The 18,721-nt window shown below is 38.6% G+C and overlaps 1 protein-coding gene across 3 annotated transcripts in view; it reads left to right on the plus strand.

Moving 5' to 3' along the window:
- syt7a (synaptotagmin VIIa) overlaps nucleotides 1–18,721 on the plus strand; it is a 572,706-nt gene that overhangs the window by 434,908 nt on the left and 119,077 nt on the right. Inside the window, exon 6 of one of the 3 annotated variants that reach the window (XM_063062024.1) lies at nucleotides 3,001–3,363. The exons of the other annotated variants lie outside the window; for them this stretch is intronic. Coding sequence (XP_062918094.1) covers nucleotides 3,001–3,363 — 363 coding nt within the window. The remainder of the gene's footprint in view (nucleotides 1–3,000; nucleotides 3,364–18,721) is intronic. 3 annotated transcript variants of the gene reach the window in all.

Genomic DNA, 18,721 nt, shown 5'->3' on the forward strand with positions numbered 1-18,721 from the left:
ATGCTGATTGTTATTATACCTTACATAAAACCTAAAGTAAAAGGTAAAATACAGTGCAAATACAGTGTATTCTAACCTTTTAATCCAAACATGGTACCTTAGGTGGAGACTGAAAGCCTGTTGTTGTTTGTTGTTGTTCAACAGCTGATTCAGGTATTCTCCCCATGCTGGCGTGCTGCTTTTGTTACCTGGCACACATTATATTTTCATTATATTAATGGCATGTAATATCTTTTACTGTTAAGTACATAAGTGTGATGAACAAGTGTAAGACAAAGACTGCTTATTGGTAGCAGGTAAATTCAGAATTGGAAATGATGGTGATCCCAGGGTAATTCATTATACTGTATATTCCAAAATCTGACATAGCTCTGGGCCCAAGTATTTTGGTTAATGGGTACTCAACCCGTACTGTTTGGTGATCAGTTCTCATAGCTGTGTTGTTTTAAGCAGCACCAGCAACTAACAATGTTCACCCTGGCCTGATGAATATAACACTAATTTCCAAGCAGAATCTGATGTATGGGCATCCTATGGATGAAATGTTGATTTACGAGTGGGGCAGTGAAGTTTACTTCTTCTTAAGATTTGGATATTATAAGGAAGTTTGTGAATACAATATTTAAATGCAAAATTTAAATTTGCTCATCAATAATTGGCACCTTGAAGTAAGAAAGTAACGCATTAAGTTGCAGCTCCGACTGAAATATGGCTTTACATTTCTTTAAATTTTATAACCATGTATAGGAACGGAAATAATCTTTACCTTCCAGTCTCAACTGTTATGTGTTTACCTGGCTTATACCACTTTTTGATTAAGTATACTCTGTAGCTTGCTGTAGCTTTGTAGACTCTGCGTTACTGTTGACCTTTATGTAAAGTGATATATATGACAATGCAGATATTCAGAATTTCTTCTGCACATGTCAGGATGCTGTTAGGCACTTGAGGAGCTGTGTGAGAAATGAAAAGAAAGAAGATTTCCACAAATTTTGTGTCAAATTTGCAAAATCCTCATTCAAAATCAGAATTTACATTGAGCCATTTAAAAACAAGTTCATATTCGGGAATAAAGACATTGCAGCACTGGGTATTTCATCAGCCATTATTGATACCAAAGTCGACATTTTACTGGATTCTTTCTGGTTGAACTTTGAGCAATGATGTAATAAGTCTTTGAACGTTTTAGTGTAATATTTAATTATTTTAGGCTTACATATTCACACTTCCCATATGGGCTGAAAACTGTTGATTCAATTTTCAACTGGCAAGTCCCTACAAGAACAAAAACCAAGTAATTAAAAGGACTTTTCAAATGCTTAGGGCAGTGGAAAAGATCTATCTCCCTGCTGAAAAGTATTTTATGATATTTACTTTCAAATATTTGGAAGATAATTGCCAGTAAATATCAACCCACAGCACAAGCCCGCCATAATGGAACATTAATAGGTAATTTTATTGAGGGAGGTCACAGAATGGTTGATGTGAGAAATGAAAAAGCTGAGGCAATGGAGATGCACTTGTGTCATTGGGTTTTACTGACTAAGTTTCTCTTTGGATATAATGAAGTTCTACCAAATGTGAGTGAGAGTGCACACTGCCTAGAGAGGAAAGTATTCCATTTCTGATCGCTTATGTTCTTAACCACAGTGAGCACAGAATTCATGGGTGGGAATTTTCTATATCCTTTCATAATATAAAACTCCAACAGTGATTACTAAAATTGATATCTGATTAGATTTCATCTTGTCAAGTGAGCTGGAATTTTATATGGGATCACCTGGACTAATTTTAAAAAGGAATGTTTTTTTTCCACCATTTTGAGTAATTTAGTGTTAAAATTTGACCTTCAACATTGCTCAATAATTACAATAGTGTAATGTTTCCTAACTAAAGGATACGAATGACCGAGCAGGAAGGAATGTACTCAATTCAAGCTGAGTACCATTAGCTAAAACAAGGTAGGTGCCCTGCAGAGAAACTTATTCCCATAAGCAATTAAAGGTCCTTCTCTAATAAATATTTAATTTGATCATACAGAAGAAAGAAACTGCAAGTTCAAAAATTGACCTTTTTTTGTAAACCTTATATCTTCCACAGGTATTAAAAGACCTTTGGAACATAAGATGTTGACAGTCATTTTCTTTGCAAACAGATGATATTTTCATTAATAGGGATTTACAAGTCAAATATCTTCTGAAAACAGCATTGTTAACTCTCTCTCTCTCTCTTTCTCTCTCACTCACTCACTCACACACACAAACACACACGCACATTTTCTTTCTCTCTAATTTATAATCTGTTGTAATTGTTTTTCTTGTATAGCCACATTAAGGATATTAAGACTGAGGAGTTTTAATCTTGACCTAATTTCATGGATTTTCTCCTTCCATGTAACATTAACATTGATACTATGGCTTTGTACAGAAAAAAAACACTTGCTTGAGGTTTTTGATAGCAAGAATCAATGCTATATGTGGAATAATAAGGTTCTAGAGGCATTTTTTCTATCACTGTATCTATGTAGAAAAATGTATTTAATGACCAACTTTTAAAATAAATGTTTGTGACTCCTAGGATCAACTGTCTAACACCCTAAACATTTTTATCCTAATTCTTCTTACTGCCCACAAGAAACAGTTTATTTTTCTTTCTAGTAAACCAGAGCTCCATATTCCTCAAAGTGCTTTGTTTTTGTTGAACCTTGCTCACTTGCTGTGTTCCAATAACCAGTGTAATTCTAATGCACCACAATGAGGACAGGAAGTAAAATTGAGATTGATGTTTGGTAATGCTGTATTGTAATTGTGTGGTGATGAGGAAATGATAGCTACCTGTCAGTAACTATATGTTAATGATCTATCAGCCCGAAGCCTGGCATCCAACACACTCGAGATGCATTGCTGGACTTCACTACAGGTTGGCTAACTCTGCTTTGCTTTTTGTTTTCTCCTTTTATATATCTTTCCACTATTTTCTTCTGCCCCACTGTTCTGTTAGCTTGGATGAGCCGTTCTTGTCAGCAGCCTCTACGTTAGAACACATATCCACACCACCGGCCGACCAACAATCGAAATGCCCGCGACCTCGGACGCTGCAGAGGCAGCAGAGCCTCCAGCAGCCACTGCAGCAGCATAGACCCGCCCATCACCAGCCCACCACCAGCCAGAGCCTGGGGCAGCTTCAGTTCCAGCAGCAGACAACCTCCGGCAGCAGGTCTCCCTACAGAGCCCAGCACAGGGCAGGCAGTACAGCGGGCTCACGCAGTCGCACAGCCGGTGGCCGCAGTCGCTCCAACCCTGGGAGCTGGGATTACGTCATGGGACAGCTCCGTAATCGAGGGTTAGATATGAAGTCTTTCCTGTAAGTCTCTCTTCTTTCTCCTTTCCACCCCAAAGCAGAATTCTTTCCCACTACCCTCTAATGAATCTTCGTATTTTCACTTGTTTGGTAGCTGTATAGGTGTGAGAATTCCTTTCAATTCTCAGTCGAGTTCTGCCAGCTATACCCACAGCAATATGTTTGACATGTGTTGTGGGAAATCCATACAGCATGGGTTTATGCAGAAAAGATCGACAATGAAATTCAGTTTATGTTCTGAATTACAGGACCTGTTGGATCAATGATCAAGTCTAAAGAAGATGCAATGCTAACATCCTAAAACGATGGGGAACTTCAGCTCAAGTCTAAGGTGTAAAGTGCTTGTACTGTTATTGCAGTTGTCAAAACAGTTTAATTCAGAAATACAACATTTACAGGTGTTATTACATTATGAAATGGATTTTTAATTGTTGAGCCATTCTGGATTGGGTAATGTGTAATGAACCGGATTTGCTTAGGGAGCTTAAGGTAAAGGAAACTTTGGGAGGCAGTGATCATAATATGATAGAATTCACCCTGCAGTTTGAAAGGGAGAAGATAAAGTCAGAAGTATCAGCATTACAGTGGAATAAAGGGAATTAGAGAGGCATGAGAGGAGCTAGCTAAAGTTGATTGGAAGGGGACACTAGCAGGGATGATGGCAGAGCAGCAATGGCTGGAGTCTCTGGAGGCAATTCGGAAGGCACAGGATAACTGCATCTTGAAGATGGAAAGGGAGAATGAGGCAACCATGGGTGACAATGGAACTCTCGGACTATAAAAGCAAAAGAGAGGGCATATAATATAACAAACATTAGTGGGATCTTAGAGGATTTCAAAAGCTAACAGAAGGCAACTGAAAAAACCATAAGGGCAGAAAAGAGGGAAGTAGAAGGTAAGCTAGCCAATAATATAAAAGAGGATAAGCAATCTTTTCAGATTTATAAAGAGTAAAAGAGAGGTGAGAGTGGATATTGGAATACTGGAAAATAAAGCTGGAGAAGTAGTAATAGGAGACAAAGAAATAGCAGACAAACTTAATAAATATTTTGCATCTGTCTTCACTGTGGATGACACGAGCAATATGCCAGAAAATCAAGAGTATCAAGGGGGAAGAAGTAAGTGTAGTTGTTATTGCTAAGGAGAAGGTGCTTGGGAAGCTGAAAGGTCTGCAATTAACTAAGTCACCTGACTCTAATGGGCTATACCACAGGGTTCTGAAAGAGGTAGCTGAAGAGATTGTGGAGGCAGTAACAAATGATCTTTCAAGAATTATTAGATTCTGAAATGGTTCCGAAGGACTGGAAAATTACAAATGTCACCTCACTCTGCAAGAAAGGAGGGAAGCAGACGAAAGGAAATTATAGACCAGTTAGCCTGACTTCAATGGTTGGGAAGATGTTGGAGAACATTATTAAGGATAAGATTTTCAGGTACTTGGAGGTGCATGATAAAGTAGGCCAAAGTCAGTTCAAAATACGAAGTAAATTTATTATCAAAGTACATATATGTCACCATATACAACCCTGAGATTCATATTCTTGTGGGCATACTCAATAAATGTTTAGAATAATAACCATAACAATGAAACATATTCATTGAAAAATCACATCAACTCGGGCATTCAACCAGAGTGTAGAAGACAACAAAATACAAAAATAAATGAACAATAATAATAAATAAGTAAGCAATAAATATCGATAACGTGAGATGAAGAGTTCTTGAAAGTGAATCCATTGGTTGTGGGAATATTTCAATAATTGAGCAAGTGAATTTAGTGAAGTTATCCCCTTTGGTTCAAGAGCCTGATGGATGAGAAGGAATAACTTCCTGAACCTGGCGGTGTGAGTCCTGAGGCCTCTATACCACCTTCCTGATGGCAGCACCAAGAAGAGAGCATAGCTTGGGTGGTGGGGTTCCTGATGATGGATGCTACTTTCTTGCCACAGCATTTCATGTAGATGTGCCCAGTGGTTGAGAGAGCATGATTTCCTTAAGGGGAAATCTTGCCTGACAAATCTGTTGGAATTCTTTGAGGAAATACCAGGCAGGATAGACAAAGGAGAGTCAGTGGATGTTTACTTGGCAAGGTGCCATACATGAGGCTGCCTAACAAGATAAGAGCCCATGATATTACAGGAAAGATGCTAGAATAGGTAAAAGATGGGCTGGTTAGCAAGGCAAAGAGTCAAAATTAAAGGGGCCTATTCTGCTTGGCTGCTGGTGACAGGTGGTATTCTGCAGGGGTTAGTATTGGGACCATGTCCTTTCATGTCATTTGTCAGCTACTTAGATGATGGAATTGATGGCTTTATGGCCAAATTTGCAGACCACACCAAGTTAGATGGAGGAGCAGGTAAGGAAGCAGGGAATCTGCAGAAGGATTTCGACAGACTGGGAGAAGCAGATGGAATGTAGTGTAGGGAAATGTATGGTCATGCACTTTGGTAGAAAGAATAAAGGTGTAGAACAACATGTTCTGCTTTTCTAAATGTGGAGAAAATTCAAAAATCAGAGGGGCAAGGGAGTTGGGAGTCCTTGTGCAGGATTCCCTAGTGGTTAACACAGCTTGAGTCAGTGATAAGGAAGGCAAATGTAATGTCAGCATTCATTTCGAGAGAACTAGAATATAAGCGATAGAATGTAATGCTGAAGCTTTATAAGGCATCGGTCAGGGTGCTCTTGGAGCATTGTAAGCAGTTTTGGGCCCCTACTCTAAGAAAAATGTGCTGGCATTGGAGATGGTCCAAAGGAGGTTCATGAAAATGATTCCAGGAAAGAGAGATCTAACATATGAGGAGTGTTTGATAGCCCGGGGCTTGTACTTGCTGGAGTGTAGAAGAATGAGAAGAATTGAAACCTATCAAATATTGAAAGGCCAAGATAGGGTTGATTTGGAATGATCTTTCCTATAGTAGGGGAGTCTAGGACCAGAGTGTACAGCCACAGAATACAAGGATGACCCTTTAGAACAGAGATGAGGAGAAATTCCTTTAGCCAGAGGGTGGTGAATCTGTGAAATTCATTGCAATAGACAATAAACAATAAACCATAGGTGCAGGAGTAGGCCATTCGGCCCTTCGAGCCAGCACCACCATTCACTGTGATCATGGCTGATCATCCACAATCAGTACTCCATTCCCGCCTTCTCCCCATATCCCTTGACTCCACTATCATTAAGAGCTCTATCTAACTCTTTCTTGAAAGCATCCAGAGAGTTGGCCTCTACTGCCTTCTGAGGCAGAGCATTCCACAGACCCACAACTCTCTGGGTGAAAAAGTTTTTCCTCAACTCCGTTCTAAATGGCCAACCCCTTATTCTCAAATTGTCGCCTCTGGTTCTGGACTCCCCCAACATCAGGAACACGTTTCCTGCCTCTAGCATGTCCAATTCCTTAATAATCATTCTCATCCTTCTAAATTCCAGTGTGTACAAGCCCAGTTGCTCCAATCTTTCAACATATGACAATCCCACCGTCCCAGGAATTAACCTTGTGAACCTCTGCTGCACTCCCTCAATAGCAAGAATGTCCTTCCTCAAATTTGGAGACCAAAACTGTACACAATACTCCAGGTGTGGTCTCACCAGGGCACTGTACAACTGCAGAAGGACCTCTATGCTCCTATTCTTAACTCCCCTTGTTATGAAGGCCAACATACCATTAGCTTTCTTCACTGCCTGCTGTACCTGCATGCTTGCTTTCATTGCCATGGAGGTCAAGTCATTGAGTGTCCCTAAAGCAGATGTTGATAGGTTCTTGATTAGCCATGGCATTAAAAGTTATGGGGAGAACACAGGAGAGTAAGGTTGAGAGAGATAATAAACCAGCCATGATGGAATGGAAGAGCAGACTCGATAGGCCACGTCACCTAATTCTGCTCTTAAGCCTTATGATCTTATTACTGAAGAGGGCAAACAGTAATTGGCAGTCCACAAGCTGTACATCACAAACAGCACTTACAGATCATATGGCATCCTGTTTAAAAAAAAACACTTATTTTCAAATGATTATGGTAGGATACAAGTTTTGTAGCTGCACACCTCATAAATTGTCTTGGCACAAATGCAGCCCAGTATAGCAAATAGATTCACGGACACTTATCCAGAAAGAATATGTGTGCTGAAACAATATGTTCTGCTTCCAGGAAACCTTGAGCTGTGAATATTTTCCAGTTCTTTTCCTAAATAATTTGACCTTTTTTTTAAAAAAACTGTCCTGTTCAAAGAGAATTTCAAATCTTTGGTGCCTTGTTGTTTCTGAAGGACAATTTAGAACCTGAGACTTGTAATTGCTGAAGTTTGCTGTCGTTATTTTTAAATACTTAATATTATTAAACGTTACTACTTTGATCATCTTCACAGAGCAGAAGGCATCGTGTGCAATGATCCAGTGCTTTGACTATTGTGTCAAATGTGCCATTATAATTTTCATGACTGCAAAGATAAAAATTGAAAAATCTATTGCTGATGCATACATAGGTCAAAGCAAAGTGTGTGTGCATTGGGGCAGGATTCTACTGATGTGCTATTTTTCCACCAACTACCTGCTGTGACTGTACAGTCCTGCAGCAGTTCAACTGGGTTATCAGATGCAAGAATAATTAAATATCCTTGCAAAAAATATTTAATATCATTTGTGCTTTCTAAAGTTTTCAAATGTGGGAAGGGCAGCACATATTTGACACAATTCTAGTATTAGCACTATAATCAGACTATTTGTTTACCTTTGGTCACGTAAACTATGGTGAATATGTGTTTCAGAGAAATGTCTTAAGGTGGTCCTGAAATGTGATGTTGGCATCCGCTGATCTGATTTTGCAGAAATCATCCATTTCCCATGATAAATAACATTGATGAATTCAGTAATTGTCATGTTTTTGTGAATTTGTAATACAATGGATTCTGGTTAATCGGGCCATCGGTTAATCAGGCCAGCTGTTTATTTGGGACAACTCCTAAAGAACAAAAACAAATAGAGAAAATTGCAGATTCCCTTTGTTTATTTGGGACACCATGCTGCTTAATTGGGCAGTTTCTAACTAGTGTCAGCCGCATGCACTTGTGTGGCCATTAGATGCTACACCGTGCTTAGAGTTTTTAAATAGCGTCAGTTGTGTGTATTTGTGTTCAAAAAGCAGTGCTTTTGTCACTGAGAGTTGGCAAGAACTAAGCAGCAGAACAATTCAGAATTGTTTTGCTCACTGCAGTTTGAAGCATTCAGGCTTGGAGATACCAGAAACACTCAGGAATGAAAATGAAATGATTTCACCACTTCAGCAAGTTAGGAACTATGAAGAGGTTGAAGGTATTGATGATCATCTTGAATGTTACAATTAAAATGAAGTTTTGTAAGATGCAAAAGTTGATAGCATTGTATGAAGGCAGTCCATTATCTGCACTGTGCCTGCACTGATTTTGTTCATTTACATTCAATCAAAAGAACACAGCAGTGTACCCTCGATGAAATCCTCCATCGATAACTATTAGGGACTAATGCACAGATTTATAGTACTATAGTTAGTGTTTATTCTGTATTTCCTTTAAATACATAATTTGTTACTCAGCTTGTCTTTTTTATACCTTTTTAACTATTTCCATGAAACTTTGGCTAATCAGGGCAGCCACTTAATTGGGCCAAAATGCACTGGTCCAACTGTGTCCCAATTAACCAGAATCCACTGTATATATATGCTTAAATATCAGCACAGTCTTATTAGGCTCAAATTTATGGTTTCTTTAGCACTACATTAAAGGAAAGGCCAAATTTTGCCAGGGTTCAAATAGAAATAGGCATTATTAGATAAACAATGTATCAGAATGTGCATTACCATGATAGATTTATATCATGGTATATGATGTCCATAATTCAAAGTACGAGAGTATTGATGTTTTAATGACCGTAGCTTCAGATGGTAACTGTAAGTAGGTGCTGCCATTTTAATGAATATGCCTAATGATGTGATAATTATGTACTGTCTTTTGTCATTCACATATATGCAGTAAATTTTTCAAAGATTCCGGAATAGTATCCTCTTTCACGTTCTGTACTTAAAATTCACACCACCAAAAGTCTATGAGAAGTGGGATCCCTGATCTTCATCCATCACATTAAAGACTATGTAATGTGCAACTGTCATTCTAGCTGACAATCTTATAAACCTCAGATATTAGGTCAAAACTTGCAGTGACCCAAAAATCTGTACGAAGTTGAGTAGACTTCCTTTCTCTACTTCTCCAGTAATTGTCACATATTAAGTGGCATAGAAACAACTTTTCACCGTGTTTGTCAGTAATTCCCCTGACAGTCAGCTTAACTAAATTGCTCATTGCCGGGGTCAAGAGAATGTCACTTTATAACTAAATTTAAAATATGTTGTTAGTAGAAATGTATTGATTGGAAGTGGGGAAATGGTAATTGGAAATATAAGAAATTCCTATGGCTGAGTGTTAAAAAAGAGGCAACTTATATGTATTTGTGTTAATTAACATAATATTGTGCAAATATAGAAATGCAAGAATTGAAGATTCGCCCCACAAAGACATTCTCTATGTTGATACTTCTTAACTACAATACAATTCTGATATCTTTCCTGAGTGTGATTGAAGACACCAAATGATAGTACCTTACTTGTAATGCAAGACAATTCTGGCCCCTGTCATCATATGTAATTTATCAAACCTACAACGGGAAGTTAATAAATACCACTCCCATAGAGCAATATACTGATAATGGAGCCTCATGTATAGAGCTCATACTACCTGTCTGTTATGAATGATATTTATAAATTTAGTGAAGATGATTAGCTTTTATCCATTTTTAAAATTTGTTCCTTTACCTGTCATCTTGTATTTGCAGTGGATTCCACATAACAAAGTTGCTTCGAGAAGGTGGGTCACTTCTGTGCCCAACTCCTATTCACCACAACTTCCTTGTCAGATCTAAGTTTCACTGGAGTTTTATTTTGAAAGTGGTATCAAATAGCATTTCACTAAACTCCTATGACTAGTATTATAGAACTTTGTAAAAAATGTGTAATAATCTAAATGATGATTATTATTAGATTATGAGAACACTCAGTCCTCTTTTATTGTCATCTGGAAATGCATAAATGCATTAAGAAATGATACAATGTTTTTCCGGAGTGATATCACAGAAAACAGGATTGACCAAAGATTAACACTGACAGAACCACATCATTATAACATATAGTTACAGCAGTGCAAAGCAATACCCTAATTTGATAAAGAACAGACCATGGGCACAGTAAAAAAAAAGTCTCAAAGTCCCGAGTCGATCGACTCCCGAGTCCCCGATAGCAGGCGGAGAAACTCCCTGCCATAAACCTCCAGGCACTGTCAACTTGCCGATACCTTGGAAACAGCCGACCCCAGCCGACCCTGAATCCATCCGTCTGAAAACTCTGTGCTTCCGCGCAGCCTCTCCGATACAGCCTCCCGAACACCATCCTCTGCTGAGCGCCTTCGACCTCAGCAGAGCAAAGCCGAGGATTTCAGGGCCTTCAGCTCCAGAGATTCCGGTTAACACACAGTAGCAGCGGCAGCAAAGCGGGCATTTCAGAAGTTTTCCAGATGTTCCACTGTGCTCTCATGTCTGTCTCCATCAAATCAGGATTGTGCACGGTCCCCTACTTGACAGATAATAGACATCATCACTGAAGTGGCCGCGCGCGCTGCCGTCACGCCACCATCTTCTCCCCCTCCCGGGAGGATTATGACTGATTATGACATACACAACTGCCATTGAGCTCATTATATCCATGTTGTCTTCCAACGGAGCAATCCCATCAGTCCTATTCCTTCCCGTGGCTCTACAATAACTCTGCTCTCACACGCCCGTTACTCCACTTTGATTTTCTTCCTGCTCATATCACAGTAGCTAATTCACCTACCAATACATCTTTAGAACGTGGGAGGAAACTGGTACATCCATAGAAAACTCACGTATCAGAGAGACAGTGTAAATTCCACACAGATAACATCCAAGATCAGCATTAAGCCCGGTTCTCAGCATCTTAGAGGCAGCAGCTCAACCAACTGTGTAGCAGTGTCATACTAATTAAATTGTTTGTACGTATACATATATGAGCAGTGATTGATAAGTTCGTGGCCAAAGGTAGAAGGAGTCAATTTTGGAAAACCTAGGGACATTTATTTTACCTACATTTACAGTCTGGATCCAGCAGTCATGGAGCATACGGATCACTTCTTTGTAAAAGTCAGCGTCTTAGACCTCCAGAAGTGGTCCACAGCAGGGGCGATTGATAAGTTTGTAGCCTAAGGTAGAAGGAGATGAGTTATTAACTTCAAACTTTCTGCATTATCACTCAAGGAGTTGAACTGCATGTGCATGTAACGAGAGCTGTATAACTCATCTCTTTCTACCTTAGGCCACGAACTTATCAATTACCACATGCTGTGGGCCACCTGGAGGTCCAAGACACTCTCGTTACATGCACGTGCAGTTCAACTCTTTGAGTGATAATGCAGAAAGTTTGAAGTTAATAACTCATCTCCTTCTACCTTAGGCCACAAACTTATCAATCACCCCTCTCTCTCTCTCTCACACACACACAAACACACACACACACACACACATATATATATATGTTTGTGTGTGTGTATATATGTATATATATATATATATATGAGAGAGAGAGAGAGAGAGGGAGTTAATTTATATATGGCTGATTAGATATTTGCATTAATAAACAGGTGTATAGGTGAACACACACACATGTGCATATACTGTATGTATATTTTTTTGAAGTTTTTGCAATTAAAACAACATATTTCAAAAATAAATACCCGTACTGTGCAACATCAGAAAGAAAAACACTTAAACTTGCAGTTAATCCTACAATATTCAATTTAAAGTACTCTGACTAAATTGAGAGGTTAAAATCAATATTGGTTCTGATGAAGAGTCTTTGATTTGAAACATTTACTCATTTTTTCTTCCCATAGTTGTGATCTGACCTGCTGAGTTCTATTTTCATTTAAACAAAAACATTTTTTTCAATGTGAAAAAAAACATATCTATGAACCTATGGTAGTAATAAATGTTCACTTGATGGACAGTGGGAAATAATTAGTAATTACTTTTTTTTTACTAACAATACAAGCTTCGGAACTGGAACCAAGCTATCCTTGGTAATGTTATAAGTAGAGGAGCTGACTTTGAAGAACAAAGAGATAGTGCCCACAAATCCAGTTGCTTTCATTACATTTCGCAGCCGGTCAAACATGAAAATTGATTTCCTGGCAATGCGATGGGACAATGCTAATTTCTGAGTCTGATTGTGCTACACCAAGAATTTGACCTGATAGGCACTCACATTTTGTAAGTGGTATTTGTCCATGTAAAATTAATCTTTATCAAACATAGACATAATGACATGTGCAAAATGCTGGAGGAACTCAGCAATCCAGGCAGCATCAATGGAAGGGTCTTGGCCTGAAACCTCAACTGTACTTTTTTCCATAGATGCTACCTGGCCTGCTATATTCCTCCAGCATTCTGTGTTTGTTGCTTGGATTTCCAACATCTGCAGATTTTCTCTTGTTCATAATGGCACATCTTGTGTATTCTTTGTTCAGAGCATTGCTGGGAGGAATTGTGTGATGTTGGTATGCCACACACAAGAGCTGGTTTAGATTTTCACGATTGTGTGTCCCTCTGTAATAGAATTACTTAGTGGAATAGACTGACAGAGTAAATCAACCACCCACAATTTGAAATCAATTCTTTTCACTGAAGAGACCATATGAGGTTTAATTCTAACCTCTATCTGAACCTGTAATAAGACTGTGCTGGAAGCTGTGCATAGTTCAGTGAGTGTGTTTCTTATCAGATTTACTGTTATACTGTAAATAAACCTGACAATTTGTTTGAATTCACCAGTTTATGTCTCCACAATGATGTATTACATCCTGTTTAGAAAACCCTGACTGAATTGACAGGTTAAAAAGAGTATTGGATTACAAAGCATGTGAAAAAAGCTTAAGCAATTAAATTGGTATCTTTTGAATGCCAAGTAAAACAGCTGGAATCTAAATTTCAAGCAATCAGAATATATAATCTGGTAATCTACATTCCGAAGCCCCAAAATTCAGCTTTTCTACATAACTTTATGTAGTGATAATAAGATTCCATCGACAAGCTCGTACACACTTGCACTCTATTAGACTATCAACAAGCCCCCATAGCATAAAACCTTTTGATATTTTTATTTCATTTGATATATTTTATAGATTTTTAAAAAATTTTTCTGCAACACAGTAATCGTTGTTGCTCAAGCTGCTATACATGCTGAATGTCTTAAAGTTAATCAATCTTATTTACTATTGTTTAATAAGAATCACAATAAGTGTGTTTTTGAAGACAAATTAGATAACACGATTGTCATCGTGTGACAAAGTGCAAGACTAAATATTTCAATTTATATAATGATGAATATCGTAATGAGGAGGTGTGAATGCAGAGTTTAGGGGGGATAAGATTGCTTAGAATGTGTGGTCTTCTATTTATTTATTTGTTTGTTTGTCTGTTTGTTGAGATGTAGCACGGAGTAAGCCCCTCAGGTGCTTCGAGAAACGCCACCCAGCAATCCCCCGATATTGATCCGATACTAATCACAGGATAATTTACAATGGCCAATTAACCTACCAGCTGGTACGTCTTTGGCCAGCGGGAGGAAACCGGAGCACCTGGTAAAAACCCACGCAGTCTCAGGGAGAAGGTACAAACTCCTTCCAGGCAGCAGGAAGAACAAAAACTTAATAATTTCTCCCCATACATTTTACCATGTTGTTAGATTTACCCAAGTAATGTATGTGTTCTATAGTCTAGCTAGTGAGTACTGAAAAGGAGTAAGAAAATAAAAAGAGAACTTTTCAACATGCTGCAGTGTGTTGGAACTATTCCAGAATTTGAGTACTATCAGATCAACAACTTTAGCATGAGTGAAAATCTCTTGAAATTGGTATCATATGGGATAATATTTTTGAACTTGTACCTGACACTTTTAAGAATAACTGAGCAGGAAGTATGAAAAAAAAACATTATTGTGCTGGTGAGGTAGTATTTTATGGTTAGAGGTGAATAAATTATTTGAGAAACAGGGCCAGTACATTGGCAAAATCTAAATTACTATGAAGCAACATCAAATAAAGAGCAGTTAAATAATCACTAAAATTTAAATGATTTAAATTTAAGAGTTAAATTAGAAAAGTAACTGCTGCTGGAATATGAAACTAAATAGCTGGGTATTTTTTGGTATTTGGATAATGAAGGGTGATCTTCAAGATCAGGAACCAGTTGTTTAAAACTGGGTACGTGGAAATTTCTTCTCACATATGCTGATAACTATCTGGAATTCTCTACCCCAGAGGGCTGTAGAGAAGCACTTAAAGTCTTTTGAAAGATCAGGGAATGGGGTGGCAGAGCAGAGAAGTTGAGGACTGGGGTAGATAAACCATGTTCATATTCAAAGGCAGAGCAGGCTTGAGAGGTGTGTGGCCTACCCCGCTCCAGTTTTCGTGTCTTCAAATTGGATTCAAAATTGTCTTTCTATTTGGAGGCATTGTGTGATAGTTACTTCTGCGCTTGAAAACCTGTAACCAGTAGCTACTACAGGAATCAGTACTTCACTCTTTGTTATAAGCAATAATGATTTGGGTAGGAATGTTGGAGGCAGAATCAGTAAACTACCAGATGACATGAAACTTCAGAATCAGAATCAGGTTTATTATCATCGGCATGTGACGTGCAATTTGTTAACTTAGCAACAGCAGTTCAATGCAATACATAATCTCGAACAGAAAAAATTTTTTTTAATAATAATAATAAATAAACAAGTAGATCAATTACAGTGTACTTATATTGAATAGATTTTTTTTTAATGTGCAGAAAACAGAAATATTGTATATTAAAAAAGTGAGGTAGTGTCCAAGGATTGAATGTCCATTTAGGAATCAGATGGCAGAAGGGAAGAAGCTGTTCCTGAATTGCTGAGTGTGTGCTTTCAGGCTTCTGTACCTCCTATCTGATGGTAACAATGAGAAAAGGGCATGCCCTGAGTGTTGGAGGTCCTTAATAATGGACACTGTCTTTCTGAGATACTGCTCTCCGAAGATGTCCTGAGTACTTTGTAGGCTAGTGCCCAAGATGGAGCTGACTAGATTTACAACCCTCTGCAGCTTATTTCGGTCCTGTGCAGTCGCCTCTTCCCCCATACCAGATAGTGAAGCAGCCCGTCAGAATGCTCTCCACAGTACAATTATAGAAGATTTTGAGTGTATTTGTTGACATGTCAAATCTCCTCAAACTCCTAATGAAGCAAAGCAGCTGTCTTGCCTTCTTTATAACTATATCCATATGTTGGGACTAGGTTAGGTCCTCAGAGATTTTGACAACCAGGAACTTGAAACTGCTCACTCTCTCCACTTCTGATCCCTCTATAAGGATATGTGATCCTTCATCCTACCCTTCCTGAAGTGCACAATCAGCTCTCGCGTCTTACTGATGCTGTGGCACCTCTCTACTAGTTGGCATATTTCACTCCTGTACACCCTCTTGTAACCACTTGAGATTCTACCAACAATGGTTGTATCATCAGCAAATTTATAGATGGTATTTGAGCTATACCTAGCCACATAGTCATGTGTATATAGAGAGTAGAGCAGTGGGCTAAGCACACACCCCTGAGGTGTGCCAGTATTGATCGTCAGCGAAGAGGATATGTTATCACTTATCTTAGTAGTGTTATTAAAAATGACGAAGGCAGTATTTGGCTGCAGGATGATTTAGAGGGACAGAACAATGGTAGGTGGAATTTAATCCTGCAAACTTCAAGATGATACACTTAGTCTGGATTAGTAATGGTAGGACATACACCATGAATGGTAGAGCCCTAGGGAATGTTGAGTAACGGAGAAATCTACGCGTACAATTCCAAGGATTCTTGATCACAAGTAAATCAGGTGGTAAAACTGGCATACAGGTTACTTCATAAACATGAGAAATTCTACAGATGCTGGAAATCCAAAGCAACACACACACACACTGCTGGAGGAACTCAGAAGGTCAGGCAGCATTTATGGAAATGAATAAACAGTTGAAGTTTTGGGCTGAGCCACTTCTTCAGGACTGAAGAGGAAGGAGGAAGATGCCAGCATAAAAAGAGGTGATAGGTAGAGACAGATGGGTAAGAAAGGTGAAGGGCTGGAGAGGAAGGAATCTGACGGGTGGAGAGTGGACCAGGGGAGAAAGGGAAGTATGAGGAGACTTGGGAGGTGGGGGTGATAGGCAGGTGAGAAGAGGTAAGGGGCCAGAGTGGAGAATAGAAGAAAGAGGAGGGGGAGGGAATTTTTTTGCTGGAATGAGAAATCAATATTCATACCATCAGTTTCAAGTCTACCCAGATAGAATATAAAGTGTTGCTCCTCCATGCTGAGGGTGGCCTCATTGTGGCACAAGAGGAGGCCATGAACCAACATATTGGAACAGGAATGGGAATCAGACTTAAAATGTTTGGCCAACGGGAAGTTCTACTATCGGTGAATGGAGCTGAAGTGTTGCCTCACCTGGAAGGACTGTTTGAGGCCCTGAATGGGCAGGTGTTGCACTTTTTCCATTTGCAGGGATAAGTGCTGGGAGGGAGATTAGTGGGGAGAGATGAATGGACAATCATGGGTGGAACAATCCCTGTGGAAAACGGAGTTTTGGGGTGGGGGGGATAAAGATATGTTGGCTGGTAAGGTCCCATTGGAGGTGCTGGAATTTGCAGAGAGTGTTGTGTTGAATGCAGAGGCTCATGCCTTTATTCACTGAGGCAGAGAACATGAGAGAAGTTTATGGCACAAGTTAATAAGACATAGGTTAGGCCACAGCTGGACTGCTATGCATAGTTTTGGATTCACACTGATCGGTAATGGGTTTATTATTGTCGCACATACTGAGAGTGAGTGAAAAACTCTGTTTTGCAGGCCATTTCATACAGACCATTCCAAACATAAATGCATCAAGTGATTATTTATTTGTTACCCTGTTGGGGGAGAATCTGGAATATACTGTTGTGGAGGCAGATACATATAAAATATTTAAGCAGTATCTTGACTAGAACTTGAATTACTAAAGCACAGAAACCCATAGATAACTGAGATTAGTATAGTTAGATGCTTGATGTTTGGCATGGGTATAGTGGGAAGAAGGGCCTGATTCTATGATGTATGACTCTACAACAGGTTCAGATTTTCAAAAAGCTTTCAGTGTTGATGCCCTGCAAGAGATTAGAAAATTGTGAAACTAGGAGAGTTTAGTAGAAGAAAGCAGAACAAATGGATAATTTGCAAGCTTTCAATTTATAGTTAATGGGATATCGCAAGGATTTATTCTTGATCCTTAGATGCTTGTAATCAGTGATAGCATAGTTAGGGGCACTATGTGCAGTGCATCTAGGTTTCCTGATGAGACAAAACAAAAATGGAAATTAAACCATGAACAGGACTAAGATTGAAATGGTATAGGCAAGCGATTGGAGTTATAATGCCAAGGAAAGTAAAGTTAGCCACTTCTGACTAAATATAGTATGTAGAATAACTTTTAAAATGTTAAAGATAGGGTGTGATTTTTTTTTTGTAATTTATTTTTATTGAAGTTCATCATCAAACAAACATTTCCATAAGATGTATTTCAGATACTGTACATATATATCATATATATGTCACAAATCTCCACATAATATTTATCTGAGGTATACACTTATAGAAAGGAGAGGAAAGAAAGAAAAATCGAAAGAAGAAAACTATGTACAAAGTAGGGAGTGATCTTTTTTTCATTGACTTGTGAGAATAAAATCAGGCCTATGAGGAGTTATGTAGTTAAACCATTTTCCCAGTATGAATCAAATTGTTCCAACTTATGATTAACAGATGCTGTTATCTTCTCCATTTTCTAAATGTCAATTGTAATTTCCATCTATACATTTAAAGTTGGGCTCTCCTGTTATAACCATTTCCTGGTAAGGATCTTTTTACCAGCCACCAGCAGTATATTCATTAAATATTTATCTCTTTTCAACCATTCTTGAGGTATGTACCCAAAATATATGGTCTTACTCTCTAAGGGTATTTCAAACTTAAAGATGTCTTGTAGGGCATTATGTATCCCACTCCAATAGTCTTTGATAACGGGGCATTCCCAGAAAATATGATAATGGTTTGCATTTTGATTTCCACAATTTCTCCAGCAAACAGGGAGGTTACTATCATAATGGGATTTCTGAGAGGGTGTAATAAAATATCTTATCAAATTTTTCCACCCGAACTCCCTCCATTTCT

This window comes from Mobula hypostoma, chromosome 11 (assembly GCF_963921235.1).
Source record: "Mobula hypostoma chromosome 11, sMobHyp1.1, whole genome shotgun sequence".
Classification (NCBI taxonomy): domain Eukaryota; kingdom Metazoa; phylum Chordata; class Chondrichthyes; order Myliobatiformes; family Myliobatidae; genus Mobula; species Mobula hypostoma.